Source organism: Zea mays, chromosome 1 (assembly GCF_902167145.1).
Source record: "Zea mays cultivar B73 chromosome 1, Zm-B73-REFERENCE-NAM-5.0, whole genome shotgun sequence".
NCBI classification, from domain to species: Eukaryota; Viridiplantae; Streptophyta; class Magnoliopsida; order Poales; family Poaceae; genus Zea; species Zea mays.
In genome coordinates this window covers 245,151,678-245,179,457 of record NC_050096.1, presented here as the reverse complement: position 1 = coordinate 245,179,457, position 27,780 = coordinate 245,151,678, and the positions used below count along the sequence as shown (strand labels likewise).

At 45.2% G+C, this 27,780-nt stretch overlaps 1 protein-coding gene across 3 annotated transcripts; it reads right to left on the bottom strand.

The window, feature by feature from the left end:
* LOC100194055 (putative oxidoreductase, aldo/keto reductase family protein) lies at window positions 1-27,780 on the bottom strand. Of its 3 annotated transcripts, none has more exons than XM_035963893.1 (7): window positions 27,625-27,779; window positions 27,215-27,382; window positions 17,468-17,644; window positions 17,215-17,387; window positions 16,470-16,566; window positions 3,291-3,444; window positions 1-405 (listed from the first exon to the last, which is right to left on the bottom strand). In XM_035963893.1, the coding sequence occupies exons 1-7, from the start codon at window positions 27,673-27,675 to the stop codon at window positions 227-229; spliced, it is 999 nt and encodes a 332-aa protein (XP_035819786.1). In that variant the 5' UTR covers window positions 27,676-27,779; the 3' UTR covers window positions 1-226. The 3 variants fall into 3 exon arrangements, with proteins under 3 accessions (XP_035819786.1, XP_008659554.1, NP_001132584.1); NM_001139112.1 differs by having other exon boundaries at window positions 28-405; window positions 17,468-17,671; window positions 27,625-27,739; XM_008661332.4 differs by lacking the exon at window positions 17,468-17,644 and having other exon boundaries at window positions 27,625-27,780.

The window sequence follows — 27,780 nt, the reverse complement described above, 5'->3', positions numbered from 1 at the left end:
TATCAAAGTGCACCATGAAGGACATTTAGCTTAATTCCAACGTATTTCTTTGATCAACTATAGCAATCAGCACGTTCCACACAGAGAACCAACTGTTACATCTCTTTGTTTCAGGTACATGCATTTTCACGCGCGAGCACAGGAACAATCATTTGCATCATGTAGATATGATCTAACATAACATGACCTAAATGGTAGGATGGCCAAGAATTTGCATCTGAACTCGCTATTTTGGAGGCGGGGTATTTGCGAGCCTCCAGGAAAAAGGCTCCAAGACTCCAAGGAGTCTAGACCCAGCCACCTCACCAGCAGGGAATGCGCCTGAGATTTCTTCGAGGTCTTCCTTGCTCAGCCTTACCTTTACAGCACCGATATTTTCGTCAAGGTTCTTGGCTTTTGTTGTTCCTGGATTCAGAGAGCAGTTATACAACTCGTGTGCACAACCAGATATAACTTGGATGGTATTTCAGAAAAGGATATAGCTTGTATGGCTCTCAACAGTAAGTATTTTAGGGGCATTTAAACTAAGCAAACATGAAACTAACTAGACTGTATGCTAACAGCTACATCTGCAAAACATCTGGCAATTGTAGCTGGAGAAAACTATGATTTTTCGAGTTGTTTTAGCAGCACAAACATAGTTCCCCTACGGGAATAAGTTCGGTGAGAAGAACATATTCTCTTTGGACCCCACCCCATGAATTGAAGCCAATATCTAGAAAGTCCCATTTCAATATTTAGATTACTCTTCAATTCCTGGGAACCAAAAAGGGCCTAAAAGGAAAGCACGCTTCACAGAATCTGATTCTGGTGTCAAGTCACAACACGTATTGAAGTGGAGAATAGCTGCTAAGTTTGAAACAGCCAAGGTGATGCTCTTTCAGTCTCAATGGTATTGAGGAAATTGCTTTTCTAGTAAAATGACAGGAATGATGTAATTGTATATTTATATATTTTGGTACGCAATAATACAAAAGAGCACTTCACATCACTCAAATAATTTATTTACTGAAAATTAGGCAATAGTGCGCTTTGGGGGTTAAGATGGTAAAATTGACAAGTAAACTCGAGCAGTAGATTGTTCAAATTTTCAAGGAAAATTTGTAATTGTCAAGGCTGACAAGAAGACCGATCCCAGTAGACCATGGGGTGCCTTCAAGTTTTCAGTATGCCCCGAGGTGCAAAATTGGAGATGGAACCTCAACTCTTTTTTTGGAAAGACAGGCGATCAAAGGATAAGTATGATCCCATGACGCTTGATTAACAGGCGATTGGTGAATGATGCCTTGATCGACTGGTCCTGGGTGTTTGATATTCATGGGGCAGTGTCATGGGAGTTGTTACAGGAATTATTCCAGCCTGGGGATCTACTTTCAGTTGTCTCCTTGCAACAGCGGCAGCCTGATAAGCATATCTGGAGGTTTTCAGCTAATGGCAAATACTCAGTCAAATCTGCCTATGAGGTACTGCTGCAGGGATCTTCTGTTTTTGAGGCCCATGATCGAGTTTGGAAGGCCTGGGCTCCACCGAAATGTGTTTTTTTCATCTGGATGGCGATTAATAACAGATGTTGGACTGCGGATAGGTTAGCCAAACGAAATCTATCCCATCCCATTCTTTGTGTTCTTTGTGACCAAGACATGGAAACAATCAACCATCTATTGGTGGGATGCGTTTTTGCCAGGCAGTTCTGGTATGTGCTGCTCCAAACTCCAAAGGATGGGGTTGGCTGCAATTGCCCCTCAACCAAGCGAGCTCTCCTTTGATGGATGGTGGAGAATTGCTGAAGCGGGTCTTGCCCCAACTCTTAGGAAGGTTTTCAACTCTTTGGTCATCTTGGGAGCATGGATCATTTGGAAAAGCGGAATGATTGTGTTTTCAATGGGAGTTTGCAAACTTAGGTTCTGCCTTGGTAATGGCTGGTGAGGAGTTCACCTTATGGGGCTTAGCTGGAGCGTAGGGTTTTCCTTTGCTCACAACCCATGACTAGGACATTATTTAGTTTGAGTTCCTGGTCTAGTTCTGTCTCCTTTTTTCTTTTAGTGGCGCCTTTTCCTTGGTGTTGAGAAGTGGGGCGTGTGTGGGTTTCCTATTAACCCTAGGGGTTTGTATTCTCCTTTCTTTCTATTAATGAAATAATATGCAGCTCTTCTGCGTATTCAAGAAAAATGCTGACAGGCAGGACTAACTGCGTAACTGTGCAAGACATTGTCAAATTGACACGCTCCTTCCAATAACTGATAAAAGATCTTTGCTAGTTTCAGATAATTTTGCTTAATAGGTAAATTGTTTAAAAGGATGGCACATTACTGCTTTTCTGAGACTAGGTATTCAGCTACTGCAATATATTGCTTTGTTCAGGGATAGATTAGCACCAGTGTCTGAAATTGTTACACAAAGTGCGACTAATCTACCTTCTATGGAGTAGAAAAATCTTCATTATGCATCTAAAATAAATTATTCAATTTTATATAGTACAGTACAAATTCTAATTGGGAAGTTAGATGCATATAGTTGTTAGAGTGGATGCACTAATCAGGTTAACCTAAAAAGCTTAATCTGTTAGGAGAAGATAAGCAATTCACTTATACAATTCAACAATAATGTACATATATACTAATCTAATCCAATCTATGAAGCATGAAGGCTACTCAGATAAAAATTTGTGCAAGCTCAGATCACTCAAGTTAGTTCAAACACCCAATCAAGAATATAATGCACCAGTTACAGCGAAGCATCTCAAGTCAACATCTAAACCTCAAACTTCTATGTGCTTCAAAGGTTATAGATCAGTGTTTAAAGGGAGGTGTTTCCTCTGCAGTTACGTCCGGCGGCTGACGTGTGGGGCCAGGTCACAGCCGGCAACACACATCAGCCGGCGAGCTGCAGTTACGTCAACGGACGTAACTGCAGAGGAGTGAGAGGACCCCGCCGGGTTTATAGGCAGGATCCAAACTTCAGAAGGGCAGTGAAGAGACCAGGTGGGTTTTCTCTGTAAATAGGTCCAATTTGTTTTTTTAAATTGTTCTGCTTCACAGCTTAACACCACAATATGATACTTATTTGCTGAATGTAATATTACATCTTATAGCTGACCCCAGAATAAGAACTTATTAAAATTCATTAAAACTTGAAGGAAAAAAAAAGATATTTCTTCCTAACTGGGGAGACAGAATTTTCTTTTCATTTTTGGTTTGTTGATGGAAAGGTTTGACCCTGCTCATAGGCAGAGTAGAACATAAACATGATCTTCAGTATTAACATATGAATATATGATGTCAGGACATTACCAGGGATGGGGACCACATCTTCTCCTTGATGAAGAACCCAGGAGAGAGCGAGTTGAGCAGGTGTGCACCCATACTTCTTGGACAACATTTCAAGTCGTGTATACAGAACTTTATTCTTCTCCAAGTTTTCCCCAGAATATCTTGGATGTTTAGACTGAGGAGGGACAGAGGAGACATTAACTCAAAGAACATAAAAAACTAAAAGAGATAGTGATTGTGTGGAATGATTGATTAAATTAGAGAAGATGCCAGTATTACACTTATATAGGCTGAGGAGATCATGGGGTTTAAACACCACCAATCAAGGATCTCCTCATATCTTTCTAACAAACTAACCATATATGACTGGGCAGGCTAGCTGTACAGGCCAGGCTCTAGGCCCACACATTAGGCCCACACATACAGCATAGTCTAACACCCCCTGCAGTTGAATCGACGGTGGAATAGACATTGAGACTAGATCAGAACTTTGTAAAAACAGAAAGGCAACCCCTTGGTGAAGATGTCGGCGAACTGAGACATCGTAGAAATGTGAGGGACATTAACATCACCAAGAGCAATGCACTCCAAAATAAGTGTAGATCGATCTCCATATGTTTGATGCGCTAGTGCTAAACATGGTTGGAGGACATATAGATTGTGCTGATGTTGTCGTAGTACACCAGAATTGTCTTGCGCACAAGAGTGTGCAGCTCAGACAAGAGTTGGCGTAACCAAGTGACGTCAACCACGGCATTGGCGACTGCTCGATACTCAACCTCAATACTGGAGCGAAAAATTATATGATGACGCTTAAACGACCACAAAACTAGATTGTCACCAAGAAACAATGCATATATGTAGGTTGACCGACAGGTGTCAGGACAACTAGCCCAATCAGCATCGGAGTAAACGACCAAGCCGAAATGAGGCGAGAGGCACACAAACAAGCCCATATGCAAGGTGCTGCGGGCGTAGCATGGGATACGTTTGAGAGTGGCAAGATGAGGCTCCCATGGATCATGCATATGGAGACAGACTTGCTGAAGCGCATAAGAGATATCTGGTCTAGTAAAGGTAATATATTGAAGAGCGTCCGCTAGATTGTGAAATTCTGTAGATTTGGTGCGCCTTCCGCTAGATATTGAAGAGCGTCCAGCATGGAGCAGAGCTTGCAGTCAGCCATGTCAGCATGTTCATGGATCTCAATCATATCTACCATTGAGAGAGAAAGAGACCAGAGCCTGTGTGCTAGATGTGCATCCTTAGAAAATGATGAAGAGCACCCAAATCCTTCATGCAGAACTCCCGCTAAAGGGCAGCAATAATACACCAAAGTGTGGGCCCGTAGAGGAAGCAGTCGACACAATGTCGTCAACATAAAATAGGAGATAGGTTCTATCTACTCCAGGACGATAGACGATGAGGGATGTGTGATGTGCTGACATAGCCTTAGCAAAACCAAGCTACAGGGGGTGGGAGGCAAACCTATTGTACCATGTGAGGGGCACCTGTTTCAGCCGATAGAGAAAACGGTTGAGCCAGCACACGTGACTAGCATGAGTGGGGTCCTCAAATCCAGAAGGCTGAGCACAGTAAACTGTCTCAAACAAAGAAACATGGTGGAATGCATCGTTAACCTCAAGCTAATGGATAGACGGTAGACCATGAGTGGGAGATAGCCAGAGAGAGGACAGGATAGTCCATATAGTAGCTGGCTTGACAACAGGACTGAATGTCTCCAAAAAATCAACACTGGGCTACTAAGTGAAACCCAAAGAACTAGGTAAACCAGTGAGATTAAACTAAAGCTTGCCCATACAAACTAATGTGGTCGTACTGGAAGTAGTTAGGTGAGATAGAACCACAACACCTAGTCCTTATTGCTCAGCGGAGCAGCCACAACCAAATCTAACAAACTCGAGATGTCATCACGACAGAGCTTGGTCGCAAGTCTACCACCACGGTGGCACATGCACTAACACTTACCATGCTGCTCTAGTCTCATTCCCATTAAGTTTCATCAATTATAAGTTATCAAATATTCATACAACTAACATGCATTATGATACTTGTATGCGACATCACATTCTTTATGTCTTGGCTTTTTTGGATTCTCCTTTGAAATCGGCTCTGCTCAAAAGACGTCACGCATAGATATACAACGAGCAAGACAATATATATCAATATAGGTACATAGTGGACGATATATGGATAGACGGTAGAGCCAGCCATTCTTGCTTTCGGGTGGCAGTGCCAACCTAGAGATGAAGCCTTGTTATCCCAAGAGATAGAGCACTCTTGATAGATCACAACTTATCCACTAAGCAAATAGAAATTTTACAGCACAAGCGGAAGACTTATAACAAGAACACTTCAATAACTACGCAAGAACTCCTACACTATACCACTACTCACTTCTACCTTGCACTTGGATGTGTATAGATTATGGATGAAAACGGGACGGGAAAATCCCGCCCCGACCGATGTTGTATACCATGTAAACCAACCGTATATAGTTTTTTTCAAAAAATACGGGAAATGGGAAAAATCAGGAAATTTAAGAGGGACCGGAATCAGGGATGGTTGTTCCCAATCGTAATCCTGTTATCTATAACAGCGACAGTTCTTGGTTTTATGAGGTCAAAATTTTTGTTTTGCACTAGTGTAGCCTCCCCATAATCCTAAAGGCTCATATGTGACTATATAAGAAAAGTGCCACTCCTTGCCATATCACACAAACCCACCATACCGCTCCACTCCACACACATCAAATGTCAAGATAGAAGTGAGTAGTGGTAGAGTGTATGTAAGGCCCAAAATTTGTATAAGAAAAAAAAATAAAATAAATATATGAAGGAATAAAATAGTGAATCCAGATATCTCAAATTATATTTGAGAGTTGAAAATTGGGGACTGACTTTTGAAAACCAAGAAATATTTAAAAAAGGAGTAATAGAAAATTTTTCTATTCAACTAAATGATTATGCATTTCATTAACTGATGCACCATAAGCATTTATTTACATGAATATTCAAGTTTGAAGTAACTTTTACTTTTTATCCCACATTCAGAATACTATTTTTTTCTAAAAAGAAAGAAAACAATAAACAAATGAATAAGTATTTTATTAGATTAGTACATATTTCTTGGAAATAAGTAAAGGGCAATATTATATATTTTTATTTTTATCAAAGATAGATTTCTCAACACTAAAATTCGAGATTGAAAATCTTTTAATAAAAAGATTTCTAATTTCGGGTGAATTATTATTTTCTCTCCCTCACGAATTAGGCAATCGATATTATTCAAATAATAATAAAATAATATATATAGTAAAAATAAAATATCATCATATCATGCTAGGATTATGTTATTTGTTAAAATTCAGAATTGAATTTATTTGAAGTTCAAATTCAAAAGAATAATGAATAGGAAAACAAATCAGGAATTATAAAATAAAAATAAAAAGGAGCATTACCTGCGTTGGGCCAAATTCTTGGCCTCGGCCCATTCCACTTCTCTCCCTCCCACGTCTGCGCACCCCAATTCCCTTCACCGCGCGGCCCATTACCACGTCGCCCACATGCATCACTTCCACGCGGGACCCAGCGAGTCAGCCACTGCCTTCTTCCCCGCTCTCTCTCTGGCATATGGACCCCTCTTGTCAGATTGGTCTCTTCCGCAGCTCGCGCGCGTCGTGGGAGAAATCCGCGCAACGGATGACGATGTTCCGGGTCTCCCTTCGCCGGCTTGATACGCGCAGGGTTATTTGGGAGTCAGACCCTTCCTCCTAGGTATAAAGAGGGATCTCCCCGTGACCCTTCCCGGTACCCTACACCATTGAATCTCGGGTGTTGTTGCCGTGGGGAGTTGTGGGAGTTCGCCGCCGCCATTGCAAACCACTCGGTTCTCACCGCGGGGACTTCCGTCGGGGTTCGTGTGAGTTCACTTGGGGGCCGGGATCGTACTGGTGTTCGCGGAGTCGCGCGTAACTGCCCGGCGACGACTCGTTCCCTCGTCGGTGTGTGGCGGGTTTGCACAGCCGCCGTCCACCGTGTCCGGCACTAGGGATGTTCCTAAAACATCCGACTTGTATCACAAATCTAATATTTTAGCATAGATATACATAGAATTTAAAGCTAATTTTTGGCAATGTTATTAAGAATATTATGAAGTATTTAAATAAATTTTTATATAATTTTTTATGTATATAATTTTCTCCCTACAACAAAAAAGGGTGAAAAAACATCTGAATCCGTATTCGAATAGACATCCGAATTTTATATCAATTATTTAAAAATATATAGAATGAATTTAATGTTTATTTTTTGTGAAGATTAATAGCCTCAATGCTAAAAACAAGAATATAAATTTACATAGCAAATTCTATATGTTATTCGTTCATAATCGAAGAAAGAAGACCAAAAATTTGACATCCGAATAAATATCCGGATCCATCCCTATCCGGCACTGCCTTCACCTCCAACCTCGGTGAGTATCCCTGCGCCTTCGCTTTTGCTCTTCCATACTGGCGCACCCAGGATTAGTTATAGTGGTGATGATTAGTTGCGGGGATTTGGCGCGGGCGTCCTACCGCCGCTGTGGTCAGCCGCGGATTCGTTCTCATCACCGGTTAATGCGCCACCCTCGAGTTCGCCATGGGACCCGCATCGCTTAGCAGCTGTTGGCGTTGCAGCTAGGCCATCGAAGCACCAGATCGGAGATAGCTCCGGTGATCCGCTGCCGTCGCGGCGTGATGGGTCGCCAGTGTTCGGTTGGGGAGGAAGAGAATCGGGTGGCCGTTGATTCTTTAATGAAGGGCTGCGATTAGATCTGTGCACCGATTCAGCTTGGGCTTTTCTCGACCGTTGATCAGCCATCATGCGCTCAGGATTTAATCACCAGATAACGTTTAGGTTGGTGGGGATCCTCACCGTTGGATCTGTTGCCGACGCGTAAGATTAGATCGTGGGATACCTCTTTGCGACATTAAATCTGGGGCGTTGATTCGGTAATGAGTGGTTTAGATCGGATCGTGGTGTGGCCGTCCCACGTCCAACGGATCGCGATCCAATGGTCTGAAACGCGTGCCGGTTCGCGAGGGCGGAGATTTAATCCGGACCGTGGATCAGATCGGACGGCTGTGGTCGCTCGATACCCCTTCGGCCAGCCTTATTCCAAAAGAGAACCTAAGAAATTAAATAATTGACCCGCGGTCCATCCTCGGGGTTTTCTGAGTCACGGGAATTTTTGTAGATTAACCCCTGTTGTCTCTGGAATTTGAGAAGCAGTCCGGACAGTGAGAAAAACATATAAAATCATTTAGAAAATGAATCTTTATATGAAAACAATTCCTAGAACTTGTGTAATTAATAGAAAATGCATATGAAGTCCAAATCAATTCATTCCAATCTCTATAATTTTGTAATATTATTGTTTATCACATAGTACCACTGTTTTTACATAGAAGTCACATTAAAATTTATATCCTAGTTAATCTTATACATAAAACCTTAGAAAATTCATAACTCCTCTGTTTTAACTCCGATTTGATCCATTCAAGTTGTGTTAGTCTCGTATGAATATTTACTACGCAGTAGCAACATTTGTTATATGATATCCACTACTTTTATAATTAGGTAACTAATAGGGTTAATTGCCTTAATATTAATTCTCATCTTATGGATATTTTTTTCTCGAAAGCGCAGGAGAGCTGCGCATCATTATAGTAAGAAAGGAAAGGTCCAAAGTGGACCGAATTACAACACCAAGACCAAACCCTCAAGCTTCCCCCACTAGGGGAAGCCTGACGGGCCCTACGAGACCCTATTTAAAGCGACAATAATTCCCAAACTGTCTAAATGCTTTGCTCCCGCCTTACTCCAACTAATCAACTCATCTAGAAACAACCTCTTTGTCAAATTAATGGAAGGGCTCACTCCATCAAAAACAGCCCTATTACGAGAGAGCCACAAGCACCAAGCTCCAAGGATAATGACACTATTGAAACCCCTCCTCTTGCACCTAAGGACTCTTTTAGATACCCTCTCCCACCACGCAGCAAAGGACTGGTCCGCAGCAATAGGAGTGAAGTTACCAAGCCCGATGGATGACAGAATGAGATGCCAAAAATCCCTAGAAAAACTGCAGTTGCAAAGGATATGTTGGATTGTTTCCTGCTCCTGATCACATAGGGGGCAACTCGCCGGGTAGTGTAACCCTCTCCTCTGAAGTCTGTCCGTAGTCCAACATTTATTCCTTATAGCCAGCCAAAGAAAAAATTTGCATTTAGGGGGGGCCCAAGTCTTCCACAATCGTTTCCAAGGCTCAAATAAAATGGACCCCAGGAAGAAGGCATTATAGCAAGACTTTGAGGAAAACTGCCCAGAAGTCGTGTGTCTCCAAACAAGCCTGGCCGCCTCTTGTGAAAGAGTCACCTGTCCAATCTCATCCCATAATTTTAAATACTGCTGCAGCCCAAGCATAGCAAGATGACTCCCAATATCCCTAACCCAACGCCAGTTGTCCAAAGCTTGAGAACCTCCCTGCATGCAACTCCCCTACTCCCCATTTCACCTGTAAAGCCCCTTGGCTAACTAACTAGGAAAGCTAGTGAAAGACTAGCTTACCCAAAAGGGGCAAGGGGAGTAGGGGAGTTGCATGCAGGGAGGTTCTCGGGTTGATTTTGCTGCGATGGCGGTCAGACGAGGGATTCTTGCTAGTGCTCTTCCCATAAACTGTAGCGGGTTTTCGGAAGCTAGTGGAACTTTGTAAAGGCCTCGTAGTGGATCCCTAGCCATTCACCTCGGTAGTGTCTAAGGGCTTTGCAAACCCTGGCGACATGGGATACACGACTTGTGGGTACAGGGTACAACCTCTGCAGAGCGTAAAACTGATATACTAGTCGAGCTCACGGTCATGAGCAGCTCAGGACTCTCGCATGATTAATTTATGGAACTGAAATTCAAATTGTCATTTGCATTGCATGAGATTATTTATTAATTTTGTTCTATTATTATTTATTATAGTTTGGTATTCACTTACATTTAGTAACTGCTAATAAAATTTTGACCAACATATTAAAAGCAATGCTCAACTTTAACCCCTATTGTTGATCAGCCTTACACATCACATGAACTCCCACCTTTGGAGAGTTCATGCACATTATTCTCCACAACTTGTTGAGCGATGAACTTGTGTGAGCTCACCCTTGCTGTCTCACACCCCCCCCCCCACAGGAGAAGAACAGGTGGTTCAAGTGGAGCCACAACGAGGAGTTCGATTCGATCTAGGTGGCGTCTCCCAGTTGACTTAGTTCGTTTTATATTAATAATTTATTTTGTAAGTCTTCCGCTATGTAATAAATACTCTGCTTATTGTGACATTTATCTCTATACACTCTGTTATTATATATGTTGTCTTCTTTGGCGCATGTATGAGATGCGCTCGGCTTTATCCCTTAAAGCCCGGGTGTGACAGTGTAGCTGCTACCTGTAAGCAAGAATAGTCGGCTCTGCCGCCTATCGTGCACTAAGTAATTACGAATTAAGTGTGTACTAAGTAACTATCTTAAGTAACTAAAAATTATAATAGTTCACGCTTAATTTCTTGTTACTTACGACATGTTTGGCTGCATGTCTAAGGTGCCAAAAATTGCCACACGTTTTCTACCCCACTTGCCTAAGGTTAGGCACTCAAATTATGCAGCACACTGTGGCACGCCTAAGAGAATTTTGCCACACTTTTACAAGTCATTGATAAGTGGGATCTACGCAGCAGGAGAAAAATCGTGCCACAACTGTGGCTACAAACCAAACGCACGCCTAACTCGGTCAAACCCGCATAACCTTAGGCGTGGCAAACTGTGGCAAGTGAAGCAGCGAACCAAAAAGGCCCTTAATGTACAATAGGCGGCAGAGCTAGCCATTTTTGCTTCAGGGTAGCAGTACCGACCTATAGATAAAGTTGTCTTCCGGGTGGTAGTGTCTACCTACATTTGAAGCCTTATGATCATGATCTCGGGAGATAGAGCACTACTTTTGATACATCATATCTTATGCACTAAGTAAATAAAAAAATTACAACACAAGCGAAAGACTTAAAACAAGAACACTTTAATGATTACGCAAGGGCTCCTACACTCTATCACTACATTTTGCCCTTAGATTTGTATGGAATGAGGTGATATAATGGGTTTTGTGTGGTATATCATGGCAAGGGGTCACACTTTCCTTATATAGACACATGAGCCATGCATGAGTGACACCTTGAGCCATGCATGAGTGACATCTTGCCATATTCAAGAGAGGTCTATACAAATATCTAAGCTTCATGGCTTATCATGATTGTTGTAGGAGATTTTAGAACCTTGCCTTATTTTATGCATATCTCATAATTAGCTATGTTTGCTTGAAGAAGGTTTTAGAAGGTTCCAGAAGCTTGTCTTGTTTGTTTATGTTTAAGGTTTGTCATGATTATTGTAGAAACTTTTAGAAACTTGGCTATGGTTCTTGTATGACAAATATTTGAGTGAAATTTTTCTTGCATATTTTAATAACCGGGTCAAGGACATGGCCATGGGAAAGGTTGTCCCGACGAGCGTCATGGTCATAGATTCTAGAGTTTAGGAATGGCTTCGAGAGAGAGCAAGAAGTCAGAGATCATGGGTGCGCTCACCTGCAGCTAAGATCGGTGGTGATAACTCTCGTTGAAGATGGCTTCCTCTCCAATTTGAAGAGTAAGGCAAGTGATGTTTGGGCTGCGGGGGAGCAACAACAATTTGATGGATATGTTGATGGCTTAAGCAGGTGTGAGGCTTTATGGTATGGTCATCAGGGTCGATTTATAGGCTGAGGAATGACGGTTCACAATAGAGGACAAAATCTCAATCGGTGTACTGTAAGCGGCGGACGACGTTATCAGTTATCACAATGTAGTCACAACCTCTCGAGGTTGGCAGGGCAACTTGGCTCATGGTGGGGCACACGTTCGGCGATGACTGCGGTGCATGGCTAGCGTGTGCTCAGGTGGGTGCACGTGGTCTTACCAGAGTAGTAGCTCTATGCACTGAGGCATCATTTCAAGGTCTGCAATACAACACTTTAACTCAATAGCTCGTTGGGCACGACAAGGTTGCTTTATGGCAATGGGTGTAGGTGGGGGCTTGCTGGAGTACCCGGTCGCCAAGGAGGTCAGAGGCAGGCTTGCGGTTTCTACACGCATGTTCTTGCTATGGATGGTTATCTGCTCCTTCCGTCTGGGCGTGAGTTATGGTGGGGGTATCAGCAACTTGTTAGGGTGAAATTTACCACGGCGAGAGACAAGCTCGGCTAGAGCTCGAGGTTGCTAGAAGAAAAAAACGAGAGATAGCAGATGAAAGACATGATTTGCGTAATCTTGATGTCGTAAAACTAAGTTAATTTGGCAATTAATTATTTTAAAATGACCTTTATTCAAATGTTGAAAATTGGGATATTACATGACAGGAGACATCCAAAGATCACAATGAATTAACTAGAAATTATGGGTACCACATGATGATGGGTATGATGGCCTACCTGACAAACGTGACAGAGTATGATGGCCTAGCAGTGGCACAAGAGCGTGGATTATCTGCATAGCGACGGCTTCAGCATGCAGGTTTAGGAGGACCGCGACCTTGTGTTGAAGAAGAGCAACGTCGAGGACCGCAAAATCAACTACGTGACTGAAGTGTCTTTTGTGGCGGCATATACCTATGACGATGCTGGCTCCATACCGGACAAAACAACAGGTATGGTTTTATTTTCTAGTAAGTTTAATGGAGGAGTTAAGGATTCAGTTGGCCAGATAAATTTGGGGATTGGAAAGGTTGGGATTTAAAAAGGGTTTCCCCCTTCCCAAAACCCCCAAATTTTGCGCGAGTTTAAATTCATGATTCAAAATATAACCCGGCAGGCCAAAGAATGAAGGGCAGTGAAAATGTTTCTTCTTCTGGCTAATTCCGATATGAATACCAAAAACAACTTACTTTTGTTCGTGTCCTCGGAAATTTGATTACTTATGAGTTTCTTCGGTGCAAAAGTAGGCAAGTCCATTTTCTCGTGTTTTCGTCCTCAAGACCTCGAATCTGGATTTTCCAAAGTGCATTTCATATAGCTGCAAAAGTTGCTTATCCGATTTTCCCTCGCTTTTATTCGTAACATGGCGTAGTTACTCATTGGGTCCGCTGAGAAGAAAACAATAGGTCGTCACTACCTATGCTTTCATCTAGAGGAAGTCAGGTTGTGATTCGTAACATGGCGTAGTTACTCACAGGCCGTGGATCTCCTTTTTCTAATCAAGCAGCAGGCCATGGGTTTTCTAGTTCTGTGCTTCAGAAGAGATAAAGTTTCTGTGAATCGTATCTGCTTTGAGGGCAGGTGCGGGTTGGTTCATGCTTCGAAGAAGAATCGTTCTTTCTAGATCGAAGAAGAATCGTTCTCTTTCTCGAAATGAAATAAGTGAAGTGATCCTGCGAAACCTAAGATGCCGGACCAAACCAATGGAGAGCCCACAGATGATATCAAGGAAACTATTGCAGTGACAATGCCAACTAATACGACTTCGAACGAATACGCTTTCCTAGAACAAATAGGCTCACTTTCCTCTGTTCGTGTAGCTACACTCCACTTCACAGCTTTGATTCGGCACGCTAGTGCTACGCTTTAATTTCTTTAATTCGCTCTTGCTCCTCATACTCGAATAGGAAGCAGGGAGTAGACCAATATTTCATTATAAAAAGCATATATCCCTGGCGTCAACCCCGGAGGGCGTGGCCCCGTAGGGCATAGAGGGGAAGTGGTTAAAGCCCTTTGCTTGAATTTCCCTTGCTCGAGCGTTCCCTTTCCCATGCTGGAATTCCTTTCATGCCCATGTCATTGATTTTATTCGTATTGGCCTACGTTCCTAGTGAGGAACTAGTCTACCTCAACACAAGAAGTGGATTGAGTCAAAAAAAAGCTATTTTGGGGTTTTATAAACAATTTGCTTGCGTAGGACCTGGTATTTTCGGAGTCTGTCATGTGGGGCCTCGCGTACAGCAGGCGCCGGCGGGCTCGAGACATCCGTCGCGCCGCGGAGCACGCTGGGCACATACAGGATTAGAAAGGATAAAGATTAGTTTCCCTTTTATTAGCTTCCCTTGTTATCCCCTTAATCGTAGGAGTGATTGGTTATTAGCTTCCCTTATTATCTCCTTAATCTTAGGAGTTGGTTATTAGCTTCCCTTATTATCTCCTTAATCTTAGGAGTGATTGGTTAGCCGGTGGGCTATTTATATCTGTACCGAGACAATGAGAAGGAGAAGCAAAGATTAATTCCATCTACTCTCTATCTCTCTCTCTCAAGCCGTCGGTCAGGGGGGTTCAATGATTTCAAGTCGTCCGACTAATCGCGATTAATCGCGATTAGTCGGGTTGGTCGGCAATTAGGACACGATTTGCTGGACGACTCGACTAGAAGACCTAGTCGTCCGACTAATCGTCGACTAGGGCGACTAGTCGTCCAAGTTAGGTGTCCTGGTCGTCCCGGCTAGGGTTTAGTTATTGGGCCTTTTTTAGCCCATCTACAGTCTAATTTAGAGTACCCTCTCCTCTCCTGTTCTAACCTAGCTGCCAACAGTCTCCAACCTGCATGTCTCCTCTCCTCTCTTGGCACCGCCCCTGCAGTCCTGAACTCCTGATTGTCGGCGGCTACACCAGCGGCTACAGCACCCTGCGTTCCCTACCCCTTTTCCTGCAGTCCTGCTCGCTTGCTGCACTGCTGCAGTCTCCAACCGGCGGTGGCTGCGAACCAGTGACCAGATGAGCACGTCATCTGAAGGTCCCTCCTGCTCCCCCACTTCTCCCCCCTAAACCATAAATAACCCTAAACCCTAAACAATGAAGCAATATGTTACTTTGTTTATCCTAGCTGTTTGTTCTAATTTATATAATGTATACATGTATATTTATATATATACCTATATAAGTATAACTACTAGTCTAGGACGACCAAGGACCGACTAGGACCGACTAGGGGTCGACTAGTCGCCCTAGTCGTCGCCTAATCGCGATTAGTCGCCTGGTCGGTCCCAGGGTTCGACTAGGCGACTTGAAATCATTGGGGGTGGGGGGGTACACCCCAACCAGCAAAGAACGGCGAGGGGGCATAACCCTGCCAGCTACCACGGGTCGGGGCTACGAGCTTCGTAGTCGAGGTCCAGCGTCCTTGGGCACGTACGCCCTTGACAGAGTGTCAGAGTCCTTATGCGAGTTCAATTTCTATTTATACCTTATACCGGAAAAAGTCCTTTTATCACTCATATTTTTTATGTTCCAACATAAGCAAGCTTACCTTAATCAAGGAAGACGGAGGATATAGATAGACCTAGCGCTCATAGACCAACAATTACTTTCGGCGAGTTTTCACCGCTCAATCTTGATTACCTAGTCAAGAAGCCAAAGGTCAACTTGTACATCACACCAATGGTGCAACTCCGTGACCGTGTGCTCGTAGCGCGTACGAGGGCGTTGCGAAGTCGAGCATTGGTCATGTCACACTTGGATTGAGCAAGAGCGGCCTCGCGTTCTGCCTTTGTCGCGCGGGCGAGAGCATCACGGGTGGCCTTGGCCACTCACTCGCGATCCTCAGCACGAGTCTCTTCATCGGCGCGCTAGAGTCAGTGGTGGCAGCAGCGGACGGGTGTAGCCATGGAGTAGCGCCGGAGAAGATGGTCCGCTCGGTGCGGAAGGAAAACAGGTAGGTAGAACCTAGGCGATCAGATACCATGAAAGAGAGTGATTATGTGGAATGCTTGATAAATTAGAGAAGATGCCAGGATGGCACTTATATAGGCTAAGGAGATACTGAGATTTACAGAAACACCACCAATCAATGACCTCCCCATCACTCTCTAACAAATTAACCATATATGACCAGGCAGCCTGGCTGTACACACCAGGATATAGGCCCACACCACTGTTTTAAAGGCATTGCCTAGGCGTCCAAGCGGTGGTCCAACACCTAGGCGCCTTGGACGCCTACCTCGCCTAGGCGCCGCCTAGGCATCAAGGCGGCGGTCCAACCCCTTGTCTCGCCATACCGTTTTAAAAACCATGTTCCACACACACATACACAACATAGTCTAACAATAACATTACTGTAGAAAATTATTACGATAGTGTAAATTTCATTTACCAATAGACTTTCTGATGGAACACGTTCTACAGCTGCCCTGCCAGCAAAGAAGCCACGGCCAAGTGGGCTATATGGAACTATTCCAATACCAAGCTCCCTGAATGCAAGCATTTATGACAAACAGATAAATGCATGATATCGATGTTCAACGAACCAAAGATAAGAAAAATGAAGCATAAGTTAATTAGAACTTGCAATAGAAAGAGAGAAATCAAAACTCCATGTAAACATTGCATAGTGTCTACACTGATAGCAAGTCCCTAAAACACATAACTTAAAAAGTCTAACAGTCCATATTGTGTATTCATCAGTGTAAAATCAATAGTCAGCATCGTACAATATGTAAGCTGGGGTCTGATCTCTGATGATTGTGAAACTTATAAGACAGATTCATGACACCAGATATATACAATTGTTATATAAGTACATAAACTTAAAAATTTACTCACAATAGTCAACACAAACCTGATAGGCATAGTAGTACAGTCGTAACATAAACAAAAGCAGGATATTTTTTCTCTCACATTTCAAAGGTTATTATTTTTAATCGATGATAAGGAATTTTCCAAAAGAACATATTGTGACTAAAATTGTTAAGAACCAATAATGCTAATCAAGGCTGCAAACATAAGTTCCAATGGAATAAAGAGATTGCATCGAAGGCTAAGGCATATAACATGCCAAAGTTTCTGGAAGTAAAGGTAGATAACATTGTTCAAGTATATAGGTTAAGGAGGGGATGAACCTGCAGACTGGAATTATATCTTCCTCTATATCTCTGGTCCATAGTGACCACTCCAACTGCACCGCAGTAATTGGATGGACAGCATGTGCCCGTCGAATGGTATCGGCACTAGCCTCTGATAAGCCAACATACCTCACTTTCCCTTCTTCAACCAACTTCTTGAGCTCTCCCATCTACACAACCATTGATGATGTCACACAGAATGGATGAAATGCAAACTACAAAGCATAGTTCACGGTCAACAGATACACACAGTTTCCTCTATAGGCACTGACTGATCAATGCGATGTTGGTAGTATATATCAATGTAGTCAGTAGCAAGGCGCTGAAGGCTTGCTTCACAACAAGCTCGAACATAATCTGGAGTGCCCTTCACACGCATGCCACTTGCATCAAATCCTGCAATGCCACATTTGGTGGCAATTTGCACCTTCTCACGAGGAAAATGTTTCAATGCCTGTACAACCAAAATATCTTGATATGATACTCATGACAAATAATGCAATTTGTGTATCAAAATGGGCAAATCATTGGTTGAGGATGACTATTTTCTTTCCTCCTAGGTTGGTCTATATATATATATATATATATATATATATATATATATATATATATATATATATATATATATATATATATATATATTTGTGTATCACAATGTGCTTCAGGTATACAATCAAGGAACAACAGAACCACTGATACCGGGCACAGCATGCTACTTGAAACCGCACTGTATGGTGAAGGTACATGAGTGTCCAAATGATCATCAAAGCCCAAGGTTGCAAGTGAGGTTGTGTCCAGCAGATTGTCATATGGTCGTGCAAAACACTGTTTTGCACTGCAGATGACATTTGCAAAGTGAAGTTTGAAGTACAAGGTGAAATAGGGAATAAGATAGGAGAGCTACTAGAGATAGCCTTACAACCTTGGAATATAAATCCATTGGTTTTAGGAAGGGACATCAAAGAAACAAAGCTTCTGGCCTTGTGTCTCTTATACAATTAGGATCTGTAAGTAAGACCACTAAGAATAAATCATGAGTGGAAGGGATGGAACTTCAGAGCTCCCATTATACTGGAGAGAAAGGCCTCCGAGCCTTGCACAGATGTGCACTCGTGATTCAAAAGATAACATCAAGCACAAAAATCCACAATCTAGTTTTGACAATTTAAATGATGTCTGCGCATGTGTTTGCTCAATGGTTAGGGTGCCCACTGTTATAAAAGGGGTTTTTTTTCTCGAACACGCAGGAGATCTGCGTATCATTCCATTAATAGATAGAAGAAGGTACAACACAACACACACGACACACACCTGACACGACACACACACACATGACACAACAAGACACAAGACGCAACACAGCAACCACACACAACCACTCTGAACAAGCCACTAGACTATCCCCTTGGGTCAAGCATAAACATAAGAGTTGAAAGCAGGTTCAACCCTTTTGCCCCGGCACTACACCACATCCTGAGCTCATCGCCAGCGAGGGTGAGAGCACTCGCCAGGCTTGGCGATCTCCCATTAAACACACAGTCGTTGCGATGACGCCAAAGGCTCCAAGCGCCAAGAATAACTAGAGAATTGAAGCCGGATTGGAGATCACGGGGAATCTTCTCCACAGCCCTGCTCCACCAGTCATCAAGGCTGCAACTAGCATTATCTGGTGAAAGGTTAGGCAACCCAGACCTGCTTAACAAGGAATACCAGAACTGTCGTGCAAAGACGCAAGAGATGAGAAGATGTTGTATTGTTTCCTCTTCTTGGTCGCAAAGGGGGCACACACTGGGGTGGGGTAGCCCCCTTCTAGCAAGACGGTCTGCGGTCCAGCATCTGTTGTGCATGACAAGCCAAAGGAAGAAACTGCACTTTGAAGGTGCCCAAGATTCCCAAATGCGCTCATATGCTCCCAAAGAAGTGGAACCAAGAAATAACATATCATAAGCCGACTTTGAAGAGTATTGGCCTGTCGGGGAGAATTTCCAGATATGCTTGTCTGGCACTCCAACATTAATGGAGTAATCTGCAATGACTTCACTAAGAGTTAAAAAATCAGAGAGGACATCCCAAGTGATGGTGCCTCTCAGGTCCCGAATCCAAGCCATCTCCACGATACCTTCAGCCACTGTTCTCCTATTGGTAATCCTGGTCGGGACGATGGCAAAAATATGAGGAGTTAGATCCTCAATCCTCAACCCCATCAACCATCTGTCCCTCCAAAATAAGGTGTTACGACCATCACCAATTTCTGTAATCAAAGCTGTAGAGAGGATAGATTTCAGAATGCTGAAACTCTGGAGAGGTAAATCAGCCCAAGACTTCGAGGGATCTGTTTTTTCCAACCACAGCCATCTAACCCGAAGGGCCCAATTCAGCTTTTGTAAATCTGAGATGCCAAGCCCACCAAGCTCCTTTGGGTGTGTCACTTTGCCCCAAGCGACTAAGCAGTGGCCACCGAGCACATCCTTACGCCCTTTCCAAAGAAAGCCACGTCTAATCTTGTCAATGGCTTTGATAGCCCACTTAGGTAAATCCAATGCCATGGTATGATATATAACTGTTGCCGTGAGCACATGCTGCACCTGGATGGCTCTGCCAGCTCGAGTCATCAGGTCGGCCTTCCAATTAGGTAAGAGGTCCGCAAGCCTATCGATTAGTGGTTGCAGCTGCTCCTTGCTAAGCTTCCTGAGGGAAAGAGGCAGCCCGAGATATTTAAGAGGAAGTGTTTCAACTTTGCAAGGAAAAATCTGGGTTACCATTTCCATGTCTACCGGAGAGCAGTGAATGGGAGCCACACTGCTTTTCTGAACATTGGTTTTAAGCCCCGAGGCGTCCCCAAACAACTCCAAAATCCTTGTTACCAAGTGCAGATCACTAGCAGCCGGTCTCAAGAAAATTACCACATCATCAGCATAGAGCGATATTCGGTGCTGGATGGAGCGAGTTGAGAGGGGTTGAAGCAAACCCTCATCAGCAGCTTTAACAATTAGGCCATTGAGAACATCCATAACGATGATGAAGAGAAGAGGGGATAACGAGTCCCCCTGCCGCAGGCCCCTCAAGTGTTGAATGAATTCCCTAGGAACTCCATTAAGTAGAATTTGGGTAGAGGAGGTCATAAGCAGCCCACTGATCACATCTCTCCAAATGGGGCCGAATCCAACCTTTACCAATACTTCAAGTAAGAAGGACCAAGACACCGAATCGAAGGCCTTGGAAATGTCCAACTTGAGAAGGATTCTAGGCTGTTTTTGAGCGTGCAGCAGTCTTGCAGTTTGCTGAACTAACATAAAATTATCTTGGATGAATCGGCCCTTGATAAACGCACTTTGGTTCCTAGAAACCAGCTTGTCTATATAACCACTAAGTCTACTTGCCATGATCTTCGTGATTAATTTTGCGAAGCTGTGGATCAAGCTAATAGGTCGAAAGTCCTTGGCAAGTATGGCATCCTCTTTCTTAGGCAAAAGAGTAATGAAGGCTGTGTTGAGGTATCTGAAATTCCGAAAGTCCTTGTTCCAGATAGCCATGATAGCAGCCATAATGTCTTTTTTGATGATTGACCAGCAGACCTTATAGAAACGGCCTGTGAACCCATCAGGCCCCGGGGCTTTGTCCGGAGGAAGCTGCTTGATGGTATTCCACACCTCCTCTGAGATTGGCTGCTCAAGCCCCTGAAGGTCAGTGTGCTGCATTTCTAAGGTGTCAAGGTTGACAGTTCTGGATCTTTGCTGCCCTGTACCAATCAGATCTGAATAAAAGGACCGGAGCACCTCTGCCTTATCACTATGACTGGTCACTAGCTGCTCCCCGTCTTGAATTTTGGCTATGAAATTTTTCCTTTTCCGATAACGAGACCAAGAGTGGAAGAGCCTTGTATTAGCATCACCATCTTTGAGCCAAGCGATTCTTGATCTAGTCCTAGCCATCGAGCGGATTAAGGATGCAAGAGACAGAGAGCATTTCTTCAAGCGTCCAAACAGCCAAGTCTCCAGAACATCAAGAATTCTGCTCTCTTTTGCCACTTCAAGCTGCAGCAATATTTCTCTGGCAAGCTCAAGTTGCAGTTTGAAATTTCCAACCTTTCTGTCACTCCAACTTTGCAGCCCTTTTGTTGTCGCCTTGAATTTTAGGGAGAGGGTCTTGAGGGGACAAGAAGACTGCTGAACAGAACCCCAGGTATTAGATACCGCTTCCAGAAAACCATCAAATCTGGGCCAAAATGATTCAAAATGAAATCTCCGTTTCCCAGTGTGGTTGTCCTTCAATCCCAACAGGAGAGAACAGTGGTCTGAATCCTCTGAAGCCGAACTTTGCAGCAGATAATTCGGGAATTTTTCCTCCCAATCCGAAGAACAGAAAACCCGGTCCAGCTTGACTTGCACATTATTAGCGCCAGACCACGTATATTTCCGGCCTAAGAGGTCAATATCTTTGATGCTTAAATCATTGATGCACCTTCTGAACCTCCCCATCATGGGCCGATTGATATTTATGTTGTTTTTGTCTTCGTCTCTGAAAATGAGATTGAAATCACCCCCTAGGAGCCAAGGCCCGGTGCAAGCAGCTCTGATCGCTCTCAACTCATAAATAAATGCAATTTTTCTGTCATGACCCTGCGGACCATACACGCAGGTGAGCCACCAAGCCACGCCATCAGCAGGGTTGAATTTTACTGAAACACTAAAGGAGTCCACGCGAGAGGCAACGATTCTTCCCAATTTTCCTCTCCAAGTAATCAGCACCCCACCACTGGCCCCAACCGAGGGGAGACAAATGAAGTTATTGTCAAAATCAGCGCCTAACATTGACAAAACTGTGCGACGATCGCAATTAACCAACTTTGTTTCTTGCAAACAGACAACATCTACTCTTAATGAGTCAACCAAACTCCTAACAACATCCTGTCTAGCGGCAGAGTTGAGACCGCGAACATTCCAGAATAAGATTAGGGAAGGATCCATAGGACAACAGTTGGAATAGTAGGCGACCGTGGGCTGTAATCAGCAGACCAGAGTGGCTGTCCCAGGGGGAACAACCTCACCTTCATCCTCCGGCATCACCCATCCAAAGAGAGCAGCGAGAGCCTCCACCTGGGCACGAGACAAGGGTGCTTGGAAGAGCTTCGCATAAGCATCCAGATTTTGTTGGCTGAATTGTTCACTGTCCGGCTCCGCGAGGATGGACTTCATGATTGACCTTCTTGCTTTGGGAATATGCTGAACTTGCTCCACTCCCAACCCCGCAACGCGCCGACTTCGGCGTATCGCGTCCGGAAGGGAAGTGGGCTGCCTCCGTCGTCGGCCTCCCCCCACTGCCTTCGGAAGAGGAAGAACGGCGCCAACAGCCTTAGAAACTCGACGGAGAAAATCCTGCTGTCCTGGCGACCCATGGGACTCCACAAGTGGGGGCGACCCATGTGGAAGGAGCGACGCGGCCACCCCAGCTGCAGGGGCAGGAGGCAAGGCGCCTAGGCTGCTCTCTGCCCCCCGATCACCAGAGGAGCAAGGGGGAAGTGTGGCGCCCTCAGGGGTCCTCGGAGCGCGCCGCCGCCGCCTGAAGAACGCAATGGGCGGGTTCCTGAACTTTGCTTGCTTTGTAGCGGTCTTCAACAACAGTCTGCGTCTCCCTCCAGAGGAAGGACAGGGGCTGGAAACGGCCATCGGGGTCATGGGAATTACTTCAGCATCTTCGCAGCCCTCCTCGCTCCGCAGCAGCACATCCCCCGCCATACATTGAACCCCGTCCGGCACAGGAGTCGGAGGATTCCCTACGCAGCTGTCCGCCACTGCATCAGACAGAACACAAGGCTGGCTGCTGCGGGCCTCAAAATCAATCTGAACCCGAGGATGGCTCAATTCCCTGGGGGAATCTGAGCGCCTCAAGGGTCCCAATCGGTCATGAACCGGCCGCCGTTGAGTGTGGGTCTTGTTACCAGGAACGTCATTGATTGCATCATGTTGAGTACGTGGAGGGTTGTCACTACATCTTCTCCGTGAAGGGGGGTATCAGATTTGTCCTGGTCGTCACCTCCAATCAGCAGCGGTGGATCACCAGTCAAGAGGCTCAAATCAGCAGGAACCCAACGAATTTGCACCGGGTACACCAGGGCCTTCTTCCCATCAGCAGCCGAAGCCTGGTCTGGTTCAGTGATCCAGAGGTCCTTCGTAGCTGGGATACGTTCAGGGTCGCTGCACCAGGCAAGGCATCGAAAGGCCTCCAAACTCCGGACTTCCAGCGTGTCGGGCAGAACCTGGGAAATGCACGCATGGGGGTTGATCAATTGTTGCACCACCGAAGTCTCCCACGCATGCACCGGCAGACCTCTGAGCTCAAGTTCCACGAGGTGCTTCAAGGAATTACCACCAGCACCCCCGAACCTCGTCCAGCGCCTTGAGGAGAGCATGAAATTTTCTTCTCTGATGATAGGGAAGCTATCCACCAGCGTGTCGAGTTGCACACGGCTGGGTAAGACAGCCAAGAAGCTGGACTGGGATAACTGCCGGAGAACCAATCCTCCCTCCTCCATTTCCAGTCGTGGAGCCAAGACCGACACGATCTCATTTGCGCTGATGTCCCTGGAACAGACCACTGTGATAACCGCAGCCGTCTTGAGATTATCTTCCGCAATGGACATCTGAACAGACCAATCGATCACACAAGCAGTCGCATCAACTGCCGGAAGCATCTGCACGGGAGGAGGTGGAGCCACAATCTCCAAAGTCGGCTCATCTTCACGCTCCAAACGCTTCTTCTTCCTCCACCGTTTGCGCCTGGAGCTGGTAGGGTCGCCATTGCCCTGTGCAGCCGAGACGCCAAGCATGCCTCCCACCAGGATAGAAGGGGCGATCGGAACAGCTTCGGGCGTAGCGATACGCTGCCAAACCGAACGGTGGCCTGCCACTCGTTGGACTCTCCCCTCAACTGCCGGTGAAAGCCGCTCCCAGACCGGGACTCTGGGGCGCCCGAGCCGCTTCCACACCGGGGTCTTGGGGCAGGAGGAAGACTTGTGGCCAAGCTCCGAGCAGAGGAAGCACCGAGGCTCACTGTCACACCCCGCAGCCCTGTGATCGCAGCCCAAGCAGTTGAAGCACCTTCCAACAAGCTCAGCAGGGACTCGACTCGGGCGTCGTGAAGCCCTCAACCGGCGTCTTCTACCTTGTTTGGATTCCACTGTTGTCCATCCTCGATCATCAAAACTTGGAGTTGGGCGGAAAGCCGGTGTAGAGTGGGGAGCCTGCCTGGGACTCCGCCGCTTTGTAGACAAGGGGTGAGAGCAAGGCGGCCGATGGTTCACCTTCCCTAGCGCCGAGGACGTTCCAGCTGCCAGGGCTGACTCTTGGACTACCACACGGCTGGGCGGCAAAGGATTCGCTGGTCTCACCAGCACGTCCTTGAAGGAAGGTCGGGAGTCGAGCGACGTCACGCCATCCGAAGAGGCCGGACTGAGGTCACCCCACCTTAGAGACTTGGAGCGCCCCCTGGCTACATGGGACACGGGAGGAAACAAGGAGGGGATAGAAGCCGACGCGCCAGGGCTAGAGGGTGCTGCGGCGACGGCAGCAAGGGAGTTGGCCGCCGGCCCCGGAATGGGAACCGGCGCGTGCTGGTGCTGGGGAGGGGGAGGGCGTCAGGAGCCAAGAGGGCGGGGGCGGGAGAGACGAGGGCCATCTCTACTATTGGGGAATTCTGGGGGAACCGTTATAGGCATGTAGTTATGCAAGGTCACGGTGGTTTTGAAACATAATTTATTTTCAAGAGGATTTTACCTTCTGGCTTGCTCATATAAGCAATTGTGCCTAATGCGTTAATTTATATTCCAAAATAATATATGCAAACAAAAGACTAATTTAACTACCATTAGCTGCCTGGACATCATCTATAGTTTTTTATACAGGGGGACTTTCTCTGCTCCCTGAAACTTCATTGCAAGACAACAAGTGTATCCCCATGATCCAATATAACTCGAGAATGATGGCAGTGGTAACTGAAGAGTTGGACATCAGACAAACCATGGTGGGCATGGAGTTTGCAAGTATTCGACAAAATCTGCATATGATAATCTCTTTGTTGGGTCAGTCTTGTTTGAGCCTTATGATTATTTAGTTGCATGCACCAACCAGTTCGCACCGATTGATGAACACCAGTGGGTCAGATTTTCCGTTGAACGTGGGAAAATCGAGCTTCTGAAAGTGCAGTGGTCGATCGCTGTGGTGCTCGCCGCTGAACGTCCCTCTGGCGCCGAACGTCGAGGAGTCGGTGGTGTGATGATCCAGGGTGTCCAGCTTGTTCTTCAGCGTCTCGACGGTCGTGGTGAGCTTGGTGATGAGATCAGCGAGGTTGTTGGTCATGAGGTTGGCCATCAGAGGCGCGGTTGATGGGGATGGTGGTGCGGGCGTGATGGGGACGGTTGGTCCGGATGAAGAGGATCTCCTGGATACCGATACCAGGTTGTCAAGGGCATGGCGCCCAAGACAGCGGGCCTCGACTACAGAGTTTGTAGCCTCAGCCGGTAATGGCGTCGGGGTTTTTGCCCGACAGCCCGATGCCCGACAAACTCCTCCTATTTATCATCTAATACTTATCTCCCTAACAAACTCCTACTACTTATCCTCTTAACTAAACAAATCTCCTACTTTCTAGTCACGCCTAACTGCCTACTACTCCTGCGTCGGCATGATCTGTTGTTAGTCGTGTGGCCTACGCTGATAGTGGTGGCCCCACATGACAGAGGCGTTTTAGGTCATGTGTGTGTTGTTTCCTATGTAATTGGAGTTTAGAAGTTTCATGTGCATTTGTGTGTGCGAGTGGTTGTAATCAGGATTTCTTGTACCACAACCTTTTCTTCTTAATATAAAGATACACAAATTTCATGCATGTACGAGAAAAAAGATTTTGGGAGGAGTTAGTGATTAATGCATTTTAAAAACATGTTTGTTAGATAGGACTCTATTTTCCTATTGTATATAGATAGGACTCTATGTTGTGCCTGTGTGTATATTAGTATATATTAGCCTTAGGGTCTCATATTGAATAATACAAGTGCTATTCCTAAAATGGTATCAAAACCAAAGACCTTGAGTTCGAATCCTGGCAGAGGCTTTATTAATGACTTGGTCCCTTTATTTTCACATTTGCGCCTTTCTCTGGCTGCATGTGAATGGGGGTGTTGAAATGTATACATTATCTTCGTGGAACTATCTCTCATCGTTTATTCTTTCCTCGCTCTAACTCCTTGCAGCTCCATGTTTATTGTGATGCGACTTGGGCTAGTGATTTCTCTGATCGTCGGTCTCTTTCAGCCTATTGTGTTTTTCTTCATGGTTCTCTCATTGCTTGGAAGACTAAGAAGCAGTTAGTAGTTTCCCGTTTGAGTACAGAGACTGAGTTTCGTGATATTGCTCTTGTGGCGGCAGAAGTGACTTGGCTACGGTGTTTGCTTGCTGATTTTGGTGTTTCTGTGTCTATATTGACTCCACTTTGGTGCTATTAGTATTGTTTGTGATCTAGTAAAGCATGTGTGTTGATGCTTATTATACACGAGCACAAGTTTAGAATGATATTATTGATTTTCGTTATGTATTTCCAGATCTTTAGTTGACTGATATCTTCACCAAGGCACAGATCAAAGATCAACATAGATTCCATCTCCCTAAACTCAGTGTGATTGATCCACCTTGAGTTCAAGGGGTTGTTAGATAAAACTCTATTTTATATTGTTACTCTATTTCCCTATCGTATATAGATAGGATTCTATGTTGTATATGTGTATACACTGGACTTAGGGCCTCGTATTAAATACAAGTGTGAATCATAACAACGTTAACGTACTAAGAACATTATTCTTACCCCCAACATGCCACCTATGTAGTCACCAAGACGCACAACTCTCACATCAACATTCTTGTCTATCCTAGTTGAATTCCACCGGCCTCCAGGCTCCAGACCAATCAGACATACAAACATCACTCGACTGGATTCAGAATGTTTTTACCTTTCCGAGCAGGACCTCGTTGGTGTGTGGCCCATAGGCATCAGCGGTGTCGAAGAAGGTGATGCCGGCCTCAAACGCGTGCTTGATTATGTCGATCCCAGCTTGGTCAGGAACAGGGGCGTTGTACACTCCAGTGAGGCCCATGCACCCGAAGCCAAGCTTGGACACCTGCATTTCACATCGCACAAGCCCAATCGATCAAAACCACAACAAAAACCGATCCAATTGTAGGAAAATGATTCTGAATTTCCTAGTGCACAGGCAATATTGCGCTCCCTCCCTCCTCCCTCCCTTGCCAAACCACATTTCCCTTTCCCCCTCTACGGAGACATTGGCACCAAACTCGATTATTTCAAGAATCATTAGCGCCAGGATGGCGACGAGCGGAGGAAGGTGCTGCGATCGTTTACCTCAAGGCCCTGCCTGCCGAGCTTCACCCTGAGCATTTCGTCCCCTTCCATTTACGGATTCGCGGACGGAGAGAGTGGCTCAGCGGCGACTTGGGGTAGTTGCGTTGACGAGTCATTTCCTATTTTTTCACTGTCAGTCGTGGGTTTCTCTATTTA